Source organism: Nyctibius grandis, chromosome 28 (genome assembly GCF_013368605.1).
Source record: "Nyctibius grandis isolate bNycGra1 chromosome 28, bNycGra1.pri, whole genome shotgun sequence".
In the NCBI taxonomy this organism is placed as follows: Eukaryota; Metazoa; Chordata; class Aves; order Nyctibiiformes; family Nyctibiidae; genus Nyctibius; species Nyctibius grandis.
Genome location: NC_090685.1, coordinates 4,386,222 through 4,408,777, shown reverse-complemented (window position 1 = coordinate 4,408,777; position 22,556 = coordinate 4,386,222). Strand labels below are relative to the sequence as shown.

Below are 22,556 nucleotides of genomic sequence, written 5' to 3'. Positions count from 1 at the left end.
ACAGCCCTGCCCCAGGGCCAGCCTCGCCGGGGGCCGGGCGGCGAAAACGGCCCCGTTCCTCGCACCTGCCGTGTCCCGCCCTCAGGCAGGGCTGGGAGGGTGCGGATGCTTCCACCCTCCCCCGAATCAAACCTCCCCGAGCAGGACCCTTTCCATGCTAACAGACGCCTGGCCTAACACCTCGAACACAGCAAAACCCAGGAAAGGCTGCTACAATTTTGCCCTTCCTGCTTGTCCCCCAAAGGAATTACTGCCACCAGCAGAAAAACAAAAGTTCCACCAACCCCGTGCCTCGATTTTCTCTTCTAGGCCATTCCTGGCAGTACTTACGGTTGGAGGAGAGGCAGAGATGTTTAGGCAGAGTCCCAAGATGCAAACCAATTAAAAAAAACCTCAGTGGCATTTTTTGTATTATTAAAAGAAATTTAATATAATTTTTAAATTAAAAAATTCACTCTCTCTCTTAAAGACACTGAGTCAGGTGCTAATACTGTCAGACATACCCTTTTGGCATGAGTTTTACATACAATTTAAGATTTTATGCATTTCTTCAACATGTTAAGAAACCATCTTTTCATACTTACAGTAGCAATAAAGTCAATTCCGTACAATATCAAATATCCTTTTTAAAAAAAGTTTTAAATATATTAGACTCTGATTGCCAAAATGCCATTTTATACACAAAGCTGCTAATACAATATACAGTCCTTACATTATTTTTTTCACATAAAATAACATTTCATCAAGTTTTATTTGTACATCATTTACTACTGATCGACAGAATTACGAGTTATTGCGGAAGGCCTGCCGTCATTTGTTGCTATCCTGTACATGCAGCAGTCACACCGAGCTGTACCAGGGTTACCCACACCACTGGAGCCCGTTCTCACACTGCAATCTATAGGCTGAAGACGTAGAGGTGACAATACTAAGGCTGCACCTGCACTGTTTAAAAACCCGTATCTCCCTTCCAGCTGCGGATGGAGATAATTGCATTGGGAACAGGTATCTTGAACAGATCTTGAGCAGAGTCTCCTCTGCTACAGCTTCCACAGTTGAAATATAGCAAAATATTCTAGGTCGTAATTGTGCCACGGCAGATGGTGCCTGAAGAAGCCAGTGGTACTTGAATTGTGTGGGGGAATTGAGAAGTCCATTACCAGTTTGGTCAACGTGAAAACAGCAGGATAAAGCTGAACAACAACCAGGGACAACAAATTCTGCTGTACAGCCACAGGCAAAACAGAACAAAAAAACGTAAATAGTAGCTGTGTTCTGTAGTAAGAAGCTAGACCTTGCTGCTACAAGTGTGTTCTGGATTCTGCCTGTAGAGAACTGCTATAACAAAGGAGGTCAATGTGATTCATTGAATTAGAATGAAGACCTTGTGCATTTCCTTTCTGTGTATTTAGTAAGAGAGAACCCGTGATCATGACAGAAATTGAAAGAGCAAATAAAAACTTCAAAATCTGGTCTGCTCTGAACTGTTAGCCCCTTGCAAAATAGTCTCCAAGTTAAAGAACAGCACTGTATGGTCACCACAAACCTTCCAGAGATAAGTTACCTTTAGCAAGTATGATAAGGCACAGAAATATCCAGATGTAGGGAGAACACCTTCCAGCAGATGAACAACAGTTCACCTGTGGCTCACTAGAGACCAGCACTATCGCTTTCTCAGTTAGCATATTCCTGTTTCATGGTAGTGCTGATTTAGTTCCGGCAGAGAAGATTTGGGTAAACAGCTCCAAGATTAAAGCAAAAGGACACTAAACAGAAGTTGTAATGCCATTTGGGAGCTTGTAGGTGCTTTCAACCCCATGAAATAAGACCCTGCTCAATAAACTAAAGAATTCACTGCCCCAACTGAGTATTGCACTGATTCATTATTGCTATTGCCCTGCCATGCTCTTCTCCTTCCCTACCAGGAGTTCCTCATCCGTGTGGTTCTTCAACCACACCTGCAAGATGGTATAGAATCACATCAGCTAGAGTCAGCTCTTCCCCATACTGGAAGGGTTTTAAGATTCTGGAGCACCACAGAAGTGAGACTAAGTGGGCTAAAATCCCATCACTTGGTATGTGAAATACAGATCCAGGTCTGACATCAAACAGATCCCAGCAATGGTACTTAAGCCCTTATCCAACATTTCAGTGCTGGGACTTGCTTGGCTGAGCTCAGTAAAGCAGAGACAGTATTTTGAGAGATACCTTTTTTTCCATCTAAAAAAAGTCTTTCAACCTGGAAAGTAAAGCTGCTCTCAAGTTAGTCTGCCAGAAACAGTATGACTTCAGCATACAGGAAGATTTTGCAAGGTTATCCTCACGTGCAGCTCTGCCCACAACAGACCCGTCAATACATCCACGTTCTCATATCTTTGCACAGTCTGTATGAACAACTACAACCTTTGGTTTTCTGCTCACTGAAGTGGGACTCTAATCTGGCCTTGAATCTATTTTTAGACATTTATTGAGCCTAAAAACACCGAGTATAGCATAAAAAACCCCAAATCTTCCTCTAACAAGCCCAGTGCTGATCACATGATTTCTACTTTCTACAGCTTTTTAGCAATATTAAGGTCCAATGAAACAGCCAAGTGTCTTCTGCTGTGTATCTCAGAGCTTTCCACTGGGATGGCCTTTGAAACACACATATATAAAAAACACTATTGTTGTAACACTGCTAAATTTTATAATAAAAAGCCCTATTTCTAGAGGTAGGCTCCTACAATGCACATATAAGAGTATCTATGTGTTTACAAATCCCCCAAAAGCCTGTTTGTCCTTACAAAATAGTTGACCAGAAGCAGGTTAAATATCCAGTTTACAGAATGGCTCATCCCAGACCTACAACCAACAACTCTGCACGCAGCGTGAGCCACCAGCTCCTTCCCTGAGCGTATCTGCCAGTGCCCTGCAGGCAGTGACCATGACACCCAGAACATCACCAACGCAGAAGCATGAATCCATTCTAGGTCACTCTTCAACAGCCTTCACAAGTCCCACTTTGATGCAACTTCAGCCCAAAGCCAGTGGTAGATAAATACTTGGCACAGCTGTGAGACACATCCTGGAAGATTCATCAGTTAGTGACTCTCTCATCTGAATAAGAATTGGTTACATTTAATCAGACAGCACTAGACTTCAATGAGCGTGTTACCTTACAGTGACAAAGCCAGAAGAGCTGTATTATGACCAATTCTACAATTACAATACAAAGTGCAATTAGGGGCATGTTTTGTTATCTAGAACCTACGATATCTTTTGCCTGATAGTAAATCAATTGTTGGTTTGCTCAAGATCACAGCTAGAGTGATGAGTTCCTGGAGTTTTACATATGAACAGAGCGAAATACCAATGGACTAAAAGCTGTTTGAAATGGACTCGCTTCCTACAGTTTTAATGTGTTAATACCTCTCAGTGAAAGCAAGCCTCAAACTGCTTAACACTATTGCATTCAACGGTCTCCTTTTCGTTTGTTCAGAATTAGGCAGGATTCAATATATTCGCTAGCACAAAAGTGCTCTGAGAAGGAAAAGCGCCCAACTCCTCCTTCCCTGGGATGAAGGCATCAGCTGGGCCCCACTTACAACCGCCTAAGGATAGTGGCACCAAAATTTGTTAAACTGAGTCCAGAATTCTCATTAGGATGGATGTGGAGAGACAACCCCCAGCACCATGTGAGCACAGCGGCATCTGAAAGATCATCTGCCCCTGTTCAGTAATACCCAGGCTGCACTTGGATGTTATCCCAGAAGAATTTTCTCGAGGTGATCAGAGGATCCACTGTTAACAACACACAGATGTGGTAAAGTCTGTCCGGTTACCAACTCATCTTCTTTCTACTAGAGAATGACTTTTAAAATCCTTTAAGGTTAAGCCAAGCACAAGTAGTATTTTCTAGTCTTGTATTTAGCATATGCGTTTCAATAGTGGAGGAGGCCCAACTTCTCTGAATGTTTCAAAACACAGGAAGAAACTCCCTGCCTTTAACTGAACCGAGGTTTTAAAAAAATCAGATCAACTGCTACCATTTTCTAATTTGTTCCTAAAACTGGTGAGGGAAGAGAATTGTATCTTCAGAGGTCAAAAGAGTAAATGATCAACCTGGTAATAACCTCACAGGTCCAAAAGTGCTTCCTGCACAGCGTGGTTGTGGTGGTGCCACACAGCCACCTCTGCCGCCTCAAGGGGCCGAGAATGAGGAGCCCAGAGCCCTGTACCATAAAATATCCAGCTCCAGCGATGGGGAGCACTTAACAGTCACTGGCAGCCTAAGTCAGCTGTTTACAGCCTATTAAAAAAGGCAAGGCTGTGAGGATCCCCACGGGGGGGGGGCGTATGTGTGAACTGTAACGTTGATGTCTGACAGGAGCCAGCTAAAAGGAAGATGAGTGGAAGCTGCATTTGCTGTTGCTTGGCTGAAGCACAACTACATGAGCTGGATTTAACCCACTGATGGCTTACAGAGACCCAAACAGGCTCATGTTTTCAGAGTCTGGAATTTAAGCTGCCTGAGTAGACACCTATTCATGCAGGCAAATAGTTATGTGTGCAATAGCCCCTCTGTGCAGAAAAAGGGTTGAAGATTTACAGTTACTTCTGGAGATACAACTTGTTAACTCAACTGTGGCCAGCTCCTCAGAGCTGTCTCCCACAGGGCACTCTCATTTCACCTCCCCAGGTATGCAAAGCCGTAACTTGCTGAAGAGCCAGTGCCAACCCCCCTGGTTACACCGTGCTGGTGTTTCTCAGGTAGTCTGTCAGAGCTAACATGAGCTACAGTAAGACACTGGTGTTGCTGTGCCAACCGCTCTACGGCAGAGAGGCTTTGCCAAGTACTGCACGGCGCTAGGCGACCCCCGTATACATCAAGGCATTTAAGTCTTCTTCTGACAGCTACTAATGACTTCAGCACAGGAGCTGCAAAAATAGACAAAAATAATATCTTGCCTTGCTGCAATGGTTAGCTGCCAAAGCAATGATTTAACAGTTATTTATCAGCCAAAGACTGCAGGTTAACTCAAGCGTCATAACATCTAAAGAGATCAGAAACGCTTTTGAGACGTTTCTAGATTAGTGTCTGCAAGCCTTTCCTCCTCATCCCTCCCGAGCCCTGTGATTCTGGTAATCCAGAAAAAACAGAACACAAAGCATACTGCCCCTAGAGTCTGTGTTGAGTGTACAGAGTAAACAAACAATGAATAGGAAAGTGAGATCAGCAAAAGTCTCTTCAGTTTTAACAAATTAGGAGTCTAAATAGTACAAATAAGTTTTTTAAATTACTTATCCCAATATAGACCTTTGTCAGTATTTTATTGCAGTAAAATTCTATTGCCAGGGCCCCTTATTGCAACATCAGTTTTAAAGCCTATTGAGTGAAGCCTGTTCCAGGAAAAGTTCTGCTTAAAACCCGATGGCAGTCTGCAGCGATGAGCGTACGCGAGCAGAACAAGACTCAACCAGTGCGGAGTTTTTGATGGTGAGCCGTCACTGCAAGGAGATGACACCTTGCAAACTTCCTAAAGCAAGCGCAGCATCTACGCTTGCTTGTTGCTCAGGCCCTGTAAGTGCTGGATCCAACTGTACGGAAAACAGCTCTGTCCACTCCTGCAAACCCCGCGTGGGAGTTGATCTCCCCTCCAAGATACGTGCATCACCCAGGAGTGAAAATTCAGGTCTGAACTGTCACCTTCCAGAAGTTCGGTGACTTACAGCAAGAGGCTCAGATGCAAAGATTTTAATTCAGATCCTTTCTTTGTTCCAAGGCATCTCATGACTTCCCAAGGGCAGGGAGGCAGTGCACCATACCTTCTTCCCCAGGGAGCAAGACAAGGGCAACTCTTTTTATACCATATTGATGCGCATCCCTTCCTCTCCCAAGAGCCTTGCTCCACCTGCATTACTCATTCAACTGCAACGGAAGTAATTGGCAGGGTGAAGTACAATTCAAGACGAACGAGGCCACCACAGTCAGGATCTCCATAACCAAATTCTCCCTTTGGAATGCAAACAACCTGGCCACTGCGATAGATCCAACCAGCCCACCCACGTCTTGTCTCCTCTGAGGTGAGAAACAGATGAGACTAGGAAATCCTGCAGCACCCATGCACCTTCTCTTCCATCTCCTCCATGGGAGCTTTGAATTTCAAGAGGGGTGGATCACCGCTGGACACTGTGTAATACACTGAGGTCCCATTGGAGGTGTAGGGAGAAGTCCTGGATCCGATTAGGTGCGACTTGGCCTCACCCCCGTTCTCAGCAACTCCTCCCATGCCACTGCTGAAGTGGGTGCTGAGGAAAGGGTGATTGAGGAGTTTGGCTGCAGCCCGCTGCCGCTTCAGTTCGGAGAGCGTTTGATGGTTATGCTCCTTGTAGGCATCCCAGAACTGCTGCGTGTCAGGGAGCCCGGGATCGCCGTAGGGCAGCACGTGGCCTGGATTACTGTCAGGGTCAGTGTGCATGCTCCAAATGTCCCCGTTGGAAAAGGTGTAGTGGTAAGTGCTGGCAGATGCCATGAGTCCATTCTGGAGGGGGATTTCGGAGTCACACTGGGTGCTTTTGTTTGCCAACTCCGGAAGGAGGGAAGAGTTCTCCAGCAATGAATTCTGTAACAAGAAGACATGAAAGAAGAGCATCTTCCCCTGTCCCCCACAGCACAGTTCATCCCTGTGACAACTTCCTAAGCCTGCTCACACTCAGCCTTTCCACCAGACAGGTACTGCAGCACAAACATGAAATTCACCCACTAACAGCACCCTGTAATGCTGTGAGCCCCAACCAGGAGCTGGTTCTCAAACACTAACATGGAATATTAATTCAGAAGGACTCACTTACCAAAAAGAAAAAAAAAAGATATAGATAGATAAGCAAGTAACATGACAATAACTGAAATAAAACCAAATAACTGCAAAACAATTCTTTTGTGATTATCAGTTTGTTAGCTGTAAAGAGAAAAGCACACTCTATTTTTTTGGAACTTCGTGGTTCACTAGGGCCATATCTCAAAACTATTTATGCAGCTGTAAATCCAAAACAGTCCTCCTACTTGAGTGGGATATCTCAGTTTATACCAAATGAGAATTTCGTCTTTTGCTTGCATCTGATGGATGAGGTTTATGAATTTTTCAGCCACCTTCCATCCCAGGGCCCCCATTGCTATTGAACCTGCGCTACCAGCCCTTTTCGGGGATTCCCATAATACAGAAGAGATTTCTTACGGGGTCTGTATTCTCCTGGTCAGACCGAGTCTCCCCAATTTCTCCAATGAGACCAGAGTTTCTTCCTTCTTCTGCCGCCCCCAGTTGCTGCCAGACGATGGCCTCTTTCTCGCACTCCTTCCTGTAGAGGTTGGTTCGGTCCGAAAGGCTGGCCCTCCTCACCACCTTCCTGCGGGACAGGGAGCAGGGGCATCAGTGCTGTCATCAGGACATGACGTTGCCTCTTACCTTGTAGCTCTTCTCACCTCCTCCTCGCACTTCACAGCCTCTCCCACTGGAATGGAACATGAATTTAGCTTCCCAGCACCCACGCAAAGCAAAGGCACTAGCGTGGATATTGAAGGTGGGAGGAATTTTAAGGAGTTTTAAAGTAGTACTGCAAATCTGCGTTAGATCTCACACAGCTCACCTGATGGATCTACTCTGCAACCAGTGGAGTAAATGTAGAGGGAAAGGGCCCACGGGCTGTTTAGGGAGTTTTGTGGTCTGCAGCAGCAGGACTGCGTTAGTGTCTAGTAAACATCTTCTAAAGACCTGTGCAAACTGTGTCTGAGCACAGTATCTTGGCCATGAGACATATTATTGAGATGCTCAAGTTAATCCATTTGAAGCACTGATTCTCAGACACCAGTGTCAGTGATTTAACAGGGTAAATTCTCACCACTCGGTCCTCTGTTCGGAGCAGTTCTTAAACCATGACAGTGCAGAGCCACTATCCGCCCAAGAAACACCACCTCTTGCTACTGACAGAACCACTCTTCAAAGGAGCTCTGCCTTCAGCAACCCCAAGTCAGCTTCTGCCTTTCAGAGTCCATTCAGAAAGGACAGACGGGTTGTTCTCCGCACGCCGACCGCAGGGTGCTCTGCAACCACATCTGGGTGCCCAAGCTAACGCACCGGGTGACCCGCAGGGAGCAACGCACTCACCCCCGGCTGCCAGTGCTGGAGGTCCTTCGGCTCAGGGAGGATTTATGCCTCAACTGAGACTTCATGATCACATCGTGTTTGTGTTTCAACTCCAGAAGTAATACTTTGAATTCCTCCTCTTCACACAGATCTATGGCACACACAAACCAAGCCATTAATCAGATGGTTCAAGGTACCATTAACACCATGTTACTATTGTGCCTTCCTAGTATATACAACTACAAATGCTATGAGAAAGAGGAGGGAAATTTAAGCAGAATATGCTTAGGCGCATTAAGCTCCAAACAAATGAGGAGAGGCAGAATGGTCCGGACACCTAAACAGGAGCAGAAAATAAGAGCTGCTGATTGTAACGGGTGCTCAGCTTTGTGATGATCCAGCTCTTTAGCTAGGTTTTGTCCCATCTTTGCAGCACTCTGCACCTTTACCCATGGAAGGGTGAGAGATATATTGACCACTGTCTCAATGCTTCAAGACTGGAGGAAAAGAAATTTCTGTAATTACCAGACTGCAGCTCCCCTGCATACAGCATTTCTACTTAAGCCTCCAAAACAAAAAAAGAATAGAGACAAAAGCAAGCAGATCAGGGTAGAAGACAAGAACTTTCAACCTTCAAAACGAGGATGTACAGCTTTTTCAATTAAGGCTCAGAAAACCTTTTGCCAAAGGAAAATGTGACACAAGGTTAAAATACACATGGTCAGGTGCCAGCACTTTGGCATTTTTACTTCCAATCTGTTCCAAGACTCGTGTGTGCTTTCTGTTTCCTCTCCAACCCCTTATAGCTTACCACACTTCACTGCATCAAAGTGAAGTTAGACACCCAAGTCTTAGGGCTGCACTCAACAGCTGCTCAGTCCAAGGCTACAGTGTAAGAGCAGGGAGGCTCCCAAGCACAGGCAGAAGGATAACATGAGTGGAAACACACAGGAGAAAGACTTGAGAAATTCCTTCTCCCTTGTTTTTATGAGCAGGAAGAAGTGTTGTAGGCACTTTAAAACTTCAGCCCCAGTTAAAGTAACTGCAACTTTGATTTTAAAGACACTTGAAAAATGAAATTAATGCTTCTGTAAGCACCATGTGAAGACTCCAGTACACTTAGTGATCTCTTTTTTTTTTTTTTTTAAGCTTAGTAAACTCACCTATTGGCATCTCATCCAAAGATGTCCTGGCACTCAAACTAGCCCCATGGGACACAAGCAACTCAGCCATTTGCATCTAAATAAAGGGAAAGAAAGCCAAGTTGACAGAGGTATTTTAGACAATCGCTTTCCTCCTCAAAGCTGAAAAGCTGGAATAAGATAAGAAGCAATAGCGTGCATGCTCAACTCACCTCAAATTATTCTGGTAGGTGTGTGGTGCTAAACATTGTTCCTACTATTCAACTGCACAAACATACTCTCCCCAAATTTTCTCAGCAACAGGCTCTTTTTGGAGCCCCAAGGACCTCATCTGGCACTGTCCACAGAGTCCATTTCTTCCATTTGCACAGTACTCCACAATTCACCCAGGCAGAAATAAATGTCACCCTCATACACGACATTTGCAACAAAATCATTACCTGTCCCCAGAAAGCAGCAGCATGAAGAGGTTCCCAGCCGTCCCAGTCCTTAACATCCAGGCTTGCCCCCTGGTCAAGAAGGACTTCAGCTGCGTGCAGATAACCATTGGCTGCAGCTATATGCAGCTAGGAGACAAGGAACAGAGCATGAACCACCTGCAAGTACCACGAAGGGTTTTTTACACCAAGTTTCAGTGGCATTTCTTGGATAACGCCCGAGTCTAGATCTAGACAGGCAGCACATCTCACATCTGGCAGATGCATTTCCATCAAGTCAGAAGCAGGTTCTTCCTGTTACTAAAACTCAGCTGCATGTAATTCTGTTTGGAAAGGAAACTGCTTAACAGTTCTTAAAATAACTTACATATATGGGTTAGAAAAATAGCATTTTCACATTTTAAATCAAGGATTCTTAAGTACTTCCCAACCTGCAGGGAAAGAGCACCATCAAAATGTAAGCCTGCAGTAGTTTTCATCATTTGAAAATCAGAAACACTTAAATCTTTGGCTACTTTTAGTTAAGGGTATCTGATTTTTCAGATATGGTCTTCCAACTACAACCATCACTTTGGAGACATCAATAATAGTCTCCTTTGGTCCCTCATAACACTTCATGTCTCTGAAGACTTTAATAATTGTGGTCTGCTGTGCATCTCTGAGCACAGCATTGACCTACGCACTAACCTGAAGGTGTGAACTCCACTCAGAGCTCATCCTATTTCAACTATGCTGAAGAGGAGAATTAAAGCTGCTTCTCAAAAATTTCCATGTGGGTTCCACCACACAAAGTTAAACATTCATCTGGAAATAAATTCTGATGCTTTCTGGCAATTCAATTAATTTCTACATAAATTTTATGGCACTGGGTCATACCCTCTAGAGGCCATATGAATTAACAAGGAATCACTTGGGGGTGATATAAAAACGGAAGCCAAGAGGTCTGCTTAATTTGTGTACATAATCCTCACTAAAGGTAAAAACGTGTTAAAAAAAATAAGCTGCGATAAAAGCTTCACTCATCCAAGCTTATATTGGAGGGAGCCTGCCCTCCCCTTACACCTGTGCTATAGGTGACAATTTAGATTAAGAAACCTGAATGCACTGCCATGGTCTGGCCATCAAACAAATGACACCACGTGGCCTGTATATCAGTTATGTCTGGACCCAAGCATCAAATGACCAAGGTTGTATGAAAGGCCCAACACATATGACAGCATTACTGAGCTTTCCCTAAGCTGGGACTGCTGTAAGCAAGGATTTAAGAGACACGTTTGCAGGTGAAAAAGAAGGGAACAGGACTAGGATTGTTCAGCCTTCTTGGTCCCTGTCCAGTCAAATCAGATGCCAGCTTGCTTTGTGCTGTACATTTGTCCTGGGTGCTCTCCTCTGCCCAGGGGCAGATGCCATCCTATGCCAATAAACACAGCACTCCATCGACTCTCTATGAGCCAGATGCTATGCAAAGCAGAACGAGGAGGAGGCAGAAAGTCTCCAGAGTGCCCCACACCAGATCCTGCTCCCATGAAAGCCAGAAGACTCTCACGTCTCCTCTGTGGGAGTCAGGGCAGACTACAGGACTAGTGAGAAGCAAGACACTACTGTGAGGTCTTTCAGTCCCGTTTCCCCAGAGGTCAGCGCAAGTGCTACGTTCTGCAACTCCTCATTGCGGGATTTCTTGCACCTATCTTTGGAAGTTGCTGGTACCAGCCACTGTCAGACAGGACCTGGGAGCGCAGCAGCCTTGCTACAGGACCTGAGCTGCTGGACAACTGACAGCTCACATGAACAAGGGATTCGCTTCAAAAAGCGCAGGGTTAGACACCAAGTTGTGTCAGCTGTACTCATGGACAGAGCCTGTTCCTACGTGACAATAAACTAAAACAGAGAAAAAGGTCAAAATAGCTTCCTCACTCCTCTCAGTGAGTTGTACGTGTTGATTTTGTATAACTCCTGCCACAGGGCAGGTTTCGTAACCTACGGGCTGAAGGAAGGCAAAAGCGAAGCCGCAGCAGTTTCACTCACCAGCGTAGCACCTTGGGCATCAGTCCTGTTCAGGTCTTGTCCAGTCGCAAGTATGTCATGAATGTCACAGATCATGACCTGCTCTGGAGCAGCCCGCATCTCATTGATCCTTTCTTGTGTAATTCCTGTTAAAATTCCAGTTATAGAGAGAAGGGTTGGAAAGGGTCTTTGTCTCTACTGATTGAGTAAAATTAGACTTAATTCCTGGTTGATAGGACCTCACATCCTTTTCAGAGGCTATGTAGTTGAGGGGACTGATAGCTGTCCTTCACCCTCATCATTATTTAGGAATCAAAGGAACCAGAGAGCGTCAGGTTCCAAGAAATTATGCCAGGCAGCAGCTCTCTGCTTTTCTCCAGAGGCAAATCAAGAGCGGAGAAACAAGGTAATTTTTAGTACTACATTGACCCATTTGTGTATTTTACATTAACTCAGTCTCCTTACCTTGATAGGCCATGCAAGTCTCAATGACATCCAGAGTCGGCTCATCTTCACAGAGGTCATATGGCATGTTGCCATCTGCATTTACTGCCAACAAGTCTGCTCCACTGCAAGGAGAAAGGGGAGTCACACAAGAAAAGACCTCAGACATCCTAGAGCAGACAGTGCCGAACACTGGGCTAAATGCTCAGCAAAAACTAACTGGGGTTTAATAGTTGCCCAAATGTCACCAAGATTTGTGTGAGATAAGAAAGATTTGAAGCAAAGCCATGGAGCTGTGAATGGGGAAGATAAAGTGGATTAAAGGCAGCACTCTACACCTCCTTCATGGGCTGTGGGGCACATGAGCCACTGAGCCATTCCTGTCCTCTCCTGGTCCTGGCACTGGACAGACCAGCAGCTTCTCAATGATAGAAGTGATTTGGTTGCTGAATTTCTGGATAACAATGCCAAGCAACTACCAGGTGCTTGTTATCTGGGCACCTGGCAGTCCTTCAAGGAAAAGTTCGCAAGGACCAGAAAAGTTGTGAAAGACATGGGCTGAATGGTGGAGAGAGCCTTCCATCTAGCCAAGGGCAGATTGGCAAAAAATAGAAATAAAAAAAATATCCTGTCAACTTGTGAATTTTTCTTTCTGATTGTCCAAAAGCACTTCTCTAAGTCTGCTCTGTAAAACTCCAGGAGGTTACTATTTGGAAGCAAAATTGCCAGCTAAATTGATCAGTGTCCCCATATTCCCACACAGTAGAAAATTTCCAGCACCTTCTGGACTGTGTCATTTTAGCCAGCTATTAAATAGCTCTCAGCTGAACTCTGATCTACCTTGACAGTCACCAGCCTTGGAAGGACAGCAGACAGTATCCACTTGCATTTAGGTTCCTGTTCCTTTATTTATTTTTTTTCCCCTCTGCCTGTGCAGAGGAAACTTCATTGGGATTCACATTTGCAAAGTACCAGTGTTAGTTTAATCAGCAAATAAAAAAGCAGGGAACTGGACATCTTTTGTGGACTACTTCCTCTGACGGTCTCCAAGGGTTCCAGGTCCCACCACCAGTAACATTGCCTTCAATGGCAGTGTTTAACCAGTCATTTGATATGTGAGATCTCCTGTAAAGCAGAACTTTAATGGTAGTAAACAAATTAAATCACCCCATTCCTCAAAAGTCCTCGGGAAGACTGTTTCCAAGCATGGGATGATGACATTAGGCTACCAGAATCCAAATTTACTGGCAACTACTCAATACAGGGCAGCCTACAACAACTAGGGCCATAAGCTCCAGTTCTTCACCTTGCCACCCATCCCCATGACACTCCCTTATCTTCAATTAAGAGTCAGAAATGCACTATGTTGTTCAACATCTGTTTGCTCCGTTTTTATGCCCCTCATCCAAAAATTTCCTGACTCAAGTGGGAACGTCCTCCAAGGGATGGTTGTTGCATCCTCTGCTCCACTTCCTCTATTATACGGCCAAAGGAGGGCCAAATTTTCACTGCTAGTCTCCCAGACGACAGCATCACAGGGAGAAGCCTCCCTCCCCGAGGCAGAAGCAGCAGGCACTGCTGTGCAAGGCAGCACGTTAACATTCTCAAAACATACTCTGCCCTCTGCACCATCACTCCAGGAAATGGAGAAGAGAGCTCCATACAGTCAGGACTGTCTGCTCCAGACAGGAGTCACAGCAGGTGCTCGTTAAATGCTGCACATGGTACATCTCAAAACACATCCGGCTTCCTCCTCCTTGCCAGCAAGTCCAGGAAAGACTTGAGCTTTAGGGCCTTGGTAAAGTCAAGTGGAAGGTCCAGTGCAGGCACCCTGTGTCACACCACTGGGGAACAAACGCATTATAAGAAGCTAACTGGTTACTAATTAAGAGCCAGTAAGACAGGTCACAAAGTTCACCCAAGTATTTGAGCTATACAAACATGCTGCTGTCCTCCTACATCAGTGTCTCTTTGGCTGTGTCTGGAAGACCTGAAGTCGTGTTTAAGAGCTCAAGAGTGGATCCTGCTGGCTGCTCTTATTCCTACCCAACCAGCGAGCATGGTTCAACCAGCACAAACACGTACACACCAGAATATAGGCAAAAAGTGGCAAATTTTGGCCCAGTCTCCAGAAGCTTCGTGAAACTGAGTCAAGTCACCTAAGGTTTTCTGTGACTCCTCAGCCTTTCTGCTCTTCCGCCTCCACCCCCTTTTGCCCCACGCAGGAAGGAGTCCCACAAATAGCCTGAAAGCAGGGAATAATCACCACCGCTGCAATCTCGCAAGGTACTAAGAAGTCTCAGTTTCCACCCACAGAAGCTGTGGATAGAACCAGACCTGCAGAAAGGGACAGACACAAAAAGCCACCTACTGCTGGATGAGGATCTTCACCAGGTTGATATGACCACATGTAGCTGCTGCATGCAACGGAGTCCACAGCTCGTTGTCCTTCGCGTTGACATTGGCCCCATGGTTGAGGAGAAGTTTGACTATCTCTTCATAGTTGTCTATGCAGCACTGGTGAGGAAGGGATGCAGACAGATTTTATTTTTTTTTTTTTTTTTTTAAATTTGGGAAGATAAGGGCTCAGCTCATACCTGCTCAGTTGTATCTGGATGTGAAGACCTACTTTATCCTGCAGTGTTTGGCAACAAGCATCTCCAACAGAGTTAAACACTAAATTGAGCACAAGCAGGTCAGAAAGACACCATGCAGAACACCTACACTGGACAGACTGAAGGTCACTGGTGTTTTACAGGGCCTTCTGGTTTGGGGGCAGAACCAGCAAGGAACAATAGCAAATATGCACACGGCTTCTTTTCCACTGGGTCTTCCATATTCAAGAGCAAACATAGCAGAAATTCAACGCAACCAGTATAACCAGTATTTTCCAGCAGAAATTCAACGCAACCACATACCAAGGGATGAGCTGACAAGCTGACATTCCCTTTTCTTAGGGAAAATCCCACACGATGGCATGTGATGAGTAAAAGTCCCCCCAGCAGCTCACGCCGCCTACCACAGTTATCTGAAGAGATGCAAATTGGATTCCCAGAATTATGAGGTACTTCACGAGGCACCTTTCATTTCCTGAAAAAAAACCGCATCCTTGATGCATTTACATCACACCCCTGGGGCAGCCTGCAAGAATGGCCTCAACCGCCTTCCTCTGGGGGAGGTGGAATTTGCTCTTTGATCCACCTTGTGCTCGCTTCTTGACATGAACGTGCGTATGATAAAGACACTAAAATAAGATTCATTCTTGTGCAAGAAACCTGTTTGGGGTCTATGCGTAGTGCAGACCCTCCACGGGAGACTCACCGCTCAGCACTGCAGTAGGGGCTTGTAATGGGGCTGAATCACACCCCGCAACAAGCATTTTAGCAGTAGAGTGACAAGGACCTTTTATCTATTTGTTTACTATTTGTGTATGGAAGTGAGGTTAAAATCATGCCTGTCACACAGCCGAGTTGGCACAGAAGTGTAACTGCATCCTTCACTGGAAGCCGCTGCTCATGGGCAGTAGTGCTCACTAAGGAGCTTCTCTCTCTTCTGTTCAGGGATTCAATTGATTCCAGTGGATGCAAAGCTCCCACCTCAGCTCCCAAATGTACCTTTACAATAACTGATCCTTCAGTGGGCAAGGTGGGATCCTCCACAGCTTCGGCACCTCGTGGGGAAAGCAATGAGGCTGCCAGCGTTCCTCTGTGTGCAGAATAACATCTCTGTGGAGAGCTGGCGGTGGTGGGGACAGACCTTGTATTCTTCTGGAAGCCAGTTTGCATTTTTAAGCAAACATTCATCCAGCTTTGAAGAGAGCAAGCGACTTGCAGAAGAATCCAAAAATCCCAAGTCAATGGGAGCATTTATAGCAGGGACTGATGGCGAGAAAACCGTGAGTCCCCATTCCGCCCTCGGAGCGAGGGTAACAACCGCGGCTCTGTTTCCGCGGCCGCGGAGGCGGCAGCTGCCAGGCACAGCGAGTCCCACGGGCCTCCTGCACGCTGATGCTCCTGATGCTTTCGCACTGAAAGCCAGGACTCACGAGGAGGGGTGGGGATGGGGGCCTTAGAAAGAACAGAAAAACCCCTATGGGATCAGTGCAGAGGCTCCGAGGAAGGACACAGATGTACACACCGCTATGGCAAGTCCGTATTTTACTGGCGATCGGCTGCTGCCATCTCGCACAGATTTTTGGAAGTCCCTGAGCCTACAGAGAGCAGTGTCTGGCTCTCCAAGCATCCTGTGCACCAGACATGGAGCTGGTGAAGGGTCTGGAGCACAAATCTGATGAGGAGCGGCTGAGGGATCTGGGGATGTTTAGTCTGGAGAAAAGGAGGCTGAGGGGAGACCTTATCGCTGTCTACAACTGCCTGAAAGGAGGGTGTAGCAAGGAGGGTGTTGGTCTCTTCTCCCAGGTGACAAGTGACAGGATGAGAGGAAACGGCCTCAAGTTGCACCAGGGGAAGTTTAGATTGGATATCAAGAAAAGTTTCTTCACTGAAGGGGCTGTCAAGCATTGGAACAAGCTGCCCAGGGCAGTGGTGGAGTCACCATACCTGGAGGGGTTTAAAAGACTAGTAGATGTGGTGCTGCGGGAGATGTTTTAGTGGTGGGCTTGGTAGTGTTAGGTCAATGGTTGTACTCAATGATCTTAAAGGTCCTTTCCAACCAAAACGATTCTATGATTTATCTAATCCAGGTTCAAAACTCATGGGTTGCCAAAGTCTCTAAATTTGAGTTAATCTGCTTTAAGAGTTTAGAGCCCAGCCCTGCAAAGATTAAAGAGTGGGAGAAATGTTCACGTCTGAAGTCCAGCCCCAATTCCTGAGCTGTTATTATCACTGAACAAAGTCTGGGATACAGCAAGAGAAGGGTTTGATCTCAGTTTGCTCCCCAAGAAACAGGATCACCAGCACAACATGGTGAAGTTTCACTGCTTTAACTGAGCAAAAAAAAAAAGAAATACAAGAGCTCTCTCCATTTCCCCCAGCAGGTCTGCTCCAAGGGCAGCGGGAGACGCGACAGTGTGGGGTGGCAGGGAGCTGTGACCTCCTCCAGTGCCTCACCTGATGCAGTGCAGTTAATCCATCTTCATTGCACAGGTCTGGGCTGATGTTGCTCTTCAGCAAGTAACACACTGTAAGGGAAGGAGACAGGAGGAAAAGAGTCAGCTCAGTAATCCTAACACATCTCTTGCTCTCAGCTAGCCCTGGCCAGTTCAAGCCAAAGGCAACCCGCACCATCAGGGTGTTCCAGTGTGGGCAGAGCTGCAGGAGACCTTGCAGCCAAGAGCTCAACACTGGCAAGAACCCACAGTCACCAGGTGAGAAAAAGGCTTTCTTGGTTTTATCCAGCAGAGAGCACCAGCAGCCAGCTTTCCTTCCTTCCAAAGGAGACTTTGCTATCACAGCTATCATTTTCATATGGTTGTGCTGGAACAATCTACATTTTTATCTTGTGCTTTGCAACATCTGAGTGCAACCTCAGCATGCTACAGCCCAGGAGAGCTCAAAGGCAATCGGGGATTTGGGGGTCCTGAGTTACAACCATAAGAGAGATCTCACGGGGGGGGGGGGGGATGAGGTCTTGCCTCAAGAAGTTATCAACCTGGGACAAGAAGCCAAATACATTCAGGGGCCTGGCACATCTCACATACACCAGGGTTGCTCTGGACACTTCATGTGAACTGTTGGGTATTTGAAGAAAGCTTCCCAGAGATTTTATTTTTTTATTAATGCTTTGGAGGGAAAGGATAAGATTTATTCCATTAAAATGCAAATTTCTGAAACACATGAAAAGCCATTAGCCCCTAGGTAAAAGATAAAGTTTGCTCCGAGGTACAAATCTTGCACAGGGTAATAGCAATAAGGCTGGCAGAGGAAGCAAATTAATAGCAACACCAGGAACTCTTCAAATTCAACACAGCTGACAGATCTTGATGATCTATACCCATCTTATGTTGTTTACTTGCTCATGCCCTGCTTTTTGTCCAGAGATTTCATTACCTAATGCTTTTCCCACCTCAAATGTCACTGACAGCACAGGCACAAGCCAGAGGTTCATAATCATCTCCCTGGGGCCAGGGTAGCAACAGATATTCAAGGCCCATCTTATTTGTTGGCAAAGATACCACCATTAAGCATAACAAGAGCTGCAAAATAAGGAACACCAGCAAAGCTAAAAGGGCAATAACCATCTTCAGAGCGGGCAATCAAAAAGGCTGGTCCCTCCCAAAGCATCCTGCAGCCTCTGCTGCTTTTGACCCACCGCTGTCCCACTATTAGAGGGAGCTCCTTCCCCAGCACATCACAGCTGTCCCTGGGGACAGAGGCTTCTGGCATCCAAAGCGGAAGATGGAAAACATGTCCACAATGACATCAGTGTTGACTTATGAAGCTTTGTTTTGAAGGATCTGGAAAACGCACTCGCAAGAAAGGCAAATCGAAACCAAAGTGGGATTTTGTTTGGAAGCCACCGGGCTGATGTTATCAAAAAGGAAGGCGGAAACAGACAGAAGTGAAATAAAACACTTGATATCACAGGATTGTTTCACCCGACCCAAAATGGATGCTGGAATTTACGTTTGCTGGAAATAATTTCAAGGCATTGACACCTGCTCGATGAAACTGATACAGAAAAGCAGAATACAGCAAAGAACAAAACTCATCCCACATGGCGGCGAGCCCAAAGAGCCTGAGCTTTTTCCAGCTCAAAGGCCGGTGCAGGAAGCCCACGCCTACACTCAGCCCACACCCCCCGACACTTGCATGCTTGACAGTGATAAGAGCACTGAACCCCAGCCAGTATATCCAATTTAATGCTGTGCTTCTACTGTTTCTGGCCAGCCCCAAGCTCCTGCTCTCCTAATCCAAGCTGAGTGATAGGCAAGTCATTCACCAATGGATCTGGTCCTCTCTTATTTATTCTGGATGCTCAGCCATTAGGGTTTTAATTCAATCTCAGTCATTTAAGAGCCATTGTGTACTAATGACATGTAGCTCCATAATCATGTTTTGCCTGATTATGGAGACCTGAACAAGTAGATGCTGGCAGATTAACCTTACAAGCCCTGTCCTACCACGGGAAGAAGCAGCAGCCTAAACCTCAGCTTGTTATGGGGTATCGGGTTTTGTGTTGAAGGCTCTGCGATCACGGCTTGACTGAGCTTGTAAGAGTCCTTGAAGGGTTAAGATTCAGAGAAGGATTTATCTTACCCTAGAGCAGCTTTGAATTCTCCACTAACCCCTGCAGCAGCCCTCATGTTCACAGCGCATCTCCCTCTGCCCTCGGGACCGGCTCACCGCAGCCCCTCAAAACATTTCCCAGTATCTCCCAACACACCAAAGACTGGCAACCGCAAGACGCCAGAAAAGAGCACAGAAAAGTCAGGTAATGAAGCTCGGTATGGATGTGGTACTGAGTCCAGGCAAACACGGCTTGAAGAAGAGATCAAATTCCTTTCCAACCAGTCCTAAGCTGAAGTTTGCATCTCGGGGTTTGGCAGGGGAGCACAGGGCTGGGCAGCAATGAGCCCTGGCTCTTCCCTCTAAAGTCAGAGGGATGTCGCCTGCAGTACTCCTCACGCTCCACACAACAAACCCCAACAGCTAGGCAGAAGTCTCCAAGAACAGCCATTTCCTATTACACATGCCCCCTTTTACAAAGGAGGGGATTTACCCAGTGTCCCACCAACCTCGTAGCAGAACTCAGCCCCAATTCCTACCCCTCAGCAGCAAGGCATGGGGTGGCAAAGAGCAGCTTTCTAGTACCTTGAGAATAGGAAAGGGGGGGCACAACTGCGACGCTTTGCAGTGCTGGAAGCCAGACCCTCAGCTCCAGGGCTATGGCCCTGCCACCGACCTGCTCCGCTGCTTAACACACAACATAAGGGATGGGGACCTGAGCAAGCAAAGTGCTGCTCTTCAAGCCTGTGGGTGCCACACGCCTCGCTGCGAAGCCCAACACCTTCGCCTCCCACCTCGGGGCACGAGCGATGCCATACAGGTAGGAAGCGCACGCTTCAGCTCGCAAGGACGCAGGTTAATCACTCGACACCAGCTGATCGCCTCTGTCAGCTAAAGCCTCAGCACACCGCTCGTGAAAGAAGGATCCCCCCCCCATAGCACAAGGTATAGCACGGAAATGGGTCCTCTGTGAGCTGAGGTCACTCCAAGCCCGACTGAACGGGATTTTATGGGTCACACGGGCGGTTCAGCAGGCAGCAGCCTCCCCTTTAACACTTATGATTAACTTCTTAACGAGAGCTCAGTACCTAAAATGCTGAGCTCTAAAATCTGTTCCTCTTTGCATGTAGGCAGGGGGAGGTGGGGAGAAGGGGCTGGATGCGTGGATATGCTTTATTACATGTCAAGCACAAGTTGTGGGAAGCAGTTTCAACCGCATAGCAAATGAAGGAATGGAAATGATTACAATAAGAGCTGGGTGAACAAATTGTTGTGAATAATTCATTGCAAATTATATTAACTGAACAATCACTCAAATGTATTTTCCATTATTCTGCTTGCTCTGCCTATAATTGAACCTCTCACACACCGAGATAGTGTACATTAATCTTCACTTTATATTTTATCGTTCACATCTGTGCTGTGTTAAATGGAAAAAGCTCCCACAACAGCTGTGAAAATATATCCTAGGTTTTAAGTCACCCTCCATCACATGTCATGGGGCAGCCTCAGACAGTTTCTCCTCCCTGAACCCAACAAACCCACTTCTCAGGAGCTCCCTCTCCTCCCAAGCATGTCCAAGCCCCCCTTCTCCCCAAACCCCATAAATCAGGGGGAAGACAAAGAAGCCACTGCAAAGGCCCTAAGGAAAATCCAGTGTGGGGTAATCAGCTCTCTCACCTGAAGAGATATTACAGCACTATCGTTGTTCATCGATGTTACTTCCCACTGAGTTTACACCAGAAACAACTTTTCCAGAAAAGTTCCCTAAACCAGATGAAGACTTTTCCATGCAGAAAAATGCCTTTGTCAGTGCAGTTCCCCCTAAGTCAATAAGCTACACCATAAAATTTGGGATACTGTTACACTCCCATCTATATCCAGCATACCTCAAGTATTAATAACTCATAAAAGAAAAAGCCAACTGAAACTGATATGGTTACCAGGGGGTGAAAGAAAACCCAAACACCTTTCTGATAGGAGGTCCTGATTCCTCCCAAAAATATACAGTGGCAAACTGTCCATACTGGCAAGCAGGCTTACCTGTGTGCTCCGACTTTACATACACACACAGACTGCTAGTTTTTATAAATCCAGGTTTAACTTGATCCTTTGCACTCAACATTTTTTTTTTTCAATATTTAAACTCTTCTAGTTCACTTTTGGTTCTCAGGCCACCTTTAAAAGTTACTATTGCACTGAGGTCTCTATGGCAGTAGAATATTTCTTGTAGGTTTATACCTGATTTCACTAAATAAAATGAAGAGAAGTTTCACTTGGATGAAGATGCACACGTCTACACATTGCTAGAAACCACTTCCACCCAAGTGTAGCTTTAGTCAAAAACCTGGCGTAGCGAAAGAAACTCTTCCCAGCATCACTTGTAGTGGGATACTGGTGGTGTCTGTGCCACATCGGTGTGTTGGCAAAGGTGGAGGAAGGCTGATCCCCAGCCTGCCGGGCATGGTCCTGCGGATGGGCTCAGCTACTTCAAAGCTGCGTTTTTACTGCTATGGTTTTGCAGGGGTATTTATTCCACAGGAGAAACATTGCCAAGAAAACAGCATTGAAGCTCTGAGCACTCTGCCAGCACAGCATCCAGCTTCCTAACACAGCATACTATGATACTCATATTTAAGAGCATAACTAAACCCTCAGCAATAGCAGCATGAACGTACTCAGCCTTATCCTCCACTCCCTGCAACATCCAACTGATAGCCTGTGCTGCTCCATTGATAAACTCTGCAGCTCCCTAAAAGCTTTGTGAAAGACAAAAAAAAAACACCCAGAAAACAAAACCCCCCACTCAGACAGCTTCAAACATTTAGCACACCTAAAAATAAACGTGGCCTAGTTTGCCTGCTGAGCTAGCAACTGAGACATCCCACCATGACTGATCACCAAGCTTTCTCAGGAAGGTTCAAAGCCTGTTGTGACACTTCCCACCCAGTTTATAGCTGGGCACACACATTCCTTCTAATACACCCACAAAATCTGGGAAGTTTGGAAAGAGGCCAGCCGAGCCCCATCTGCTCCGTGCCACAGTCACGCGGGCAGGGACATTTCACGCAGCTACACTCAGCCCAGGTGCTGCTTCTCTCAAGGAAAATCTAATTCTGATTTTGATGCTTCTTGCTTAACAGGGCACACCCCTTCCTAGCCCCAGAGCGCCCGCTTCGCACGGCAGGCTCTTCCCGCAGAGCTCGGGAACACGTGCAC

General features: G+C 46.2%; 1 protein-coding gene across 2 annotated transcripts in view; it reads right to left on the bottom strand.

Annotated features, from left to right (window-relative positions):
• Positions 1-460: 460 nt before the first annotated feature.
• Positions 461-22,556, bottom strand: part of PPP1R16B (protein phosphatase 1 regulatory subunit 16B) — a 65,354-nt gene continuing 43,258 nt past the window's right edge. For both annotated transcript variants that reach the window (XM_068419648.1, XM_068419647.1), the window contains exons 3-11: positions 17,220-17,290; positions 14,522-14,667; positions 12,172-12,275; positions 11,728-11,852; positions 9,706-9,831; positions 9,287-9,362; positions 8,145-8,274; positions 7,218-7,386; positions 461-6,605 (exon numbers count right to left, since the gene is read on the bottom strand). In XM_068419648.1, the coding sequence (XP_068275749.1) occupies positions 6,084-6,605; positions 7,218-7,386; positions 8,145-8,274; positions 9,287-9,362; positions 9,706-9,831; positions 11,728-11,852; positions 12,172-12,275; positions 14,522-14,667; positions 17,220-17,290 (1,469 nt within the window). In that variant the 3' untranslated portion in view covers positions 461-6,083. The remainder of the gene's footprint in view (positions 6,606-7,217; positions 7,387-8,144; positions 8,275-9,286; positions 9,363-9,705; positions 9,832-11,727; positions 11,853-12,171; positions 12,276-14,521; positions 14,668-17,219; positions 17,291-22,556) is intronic.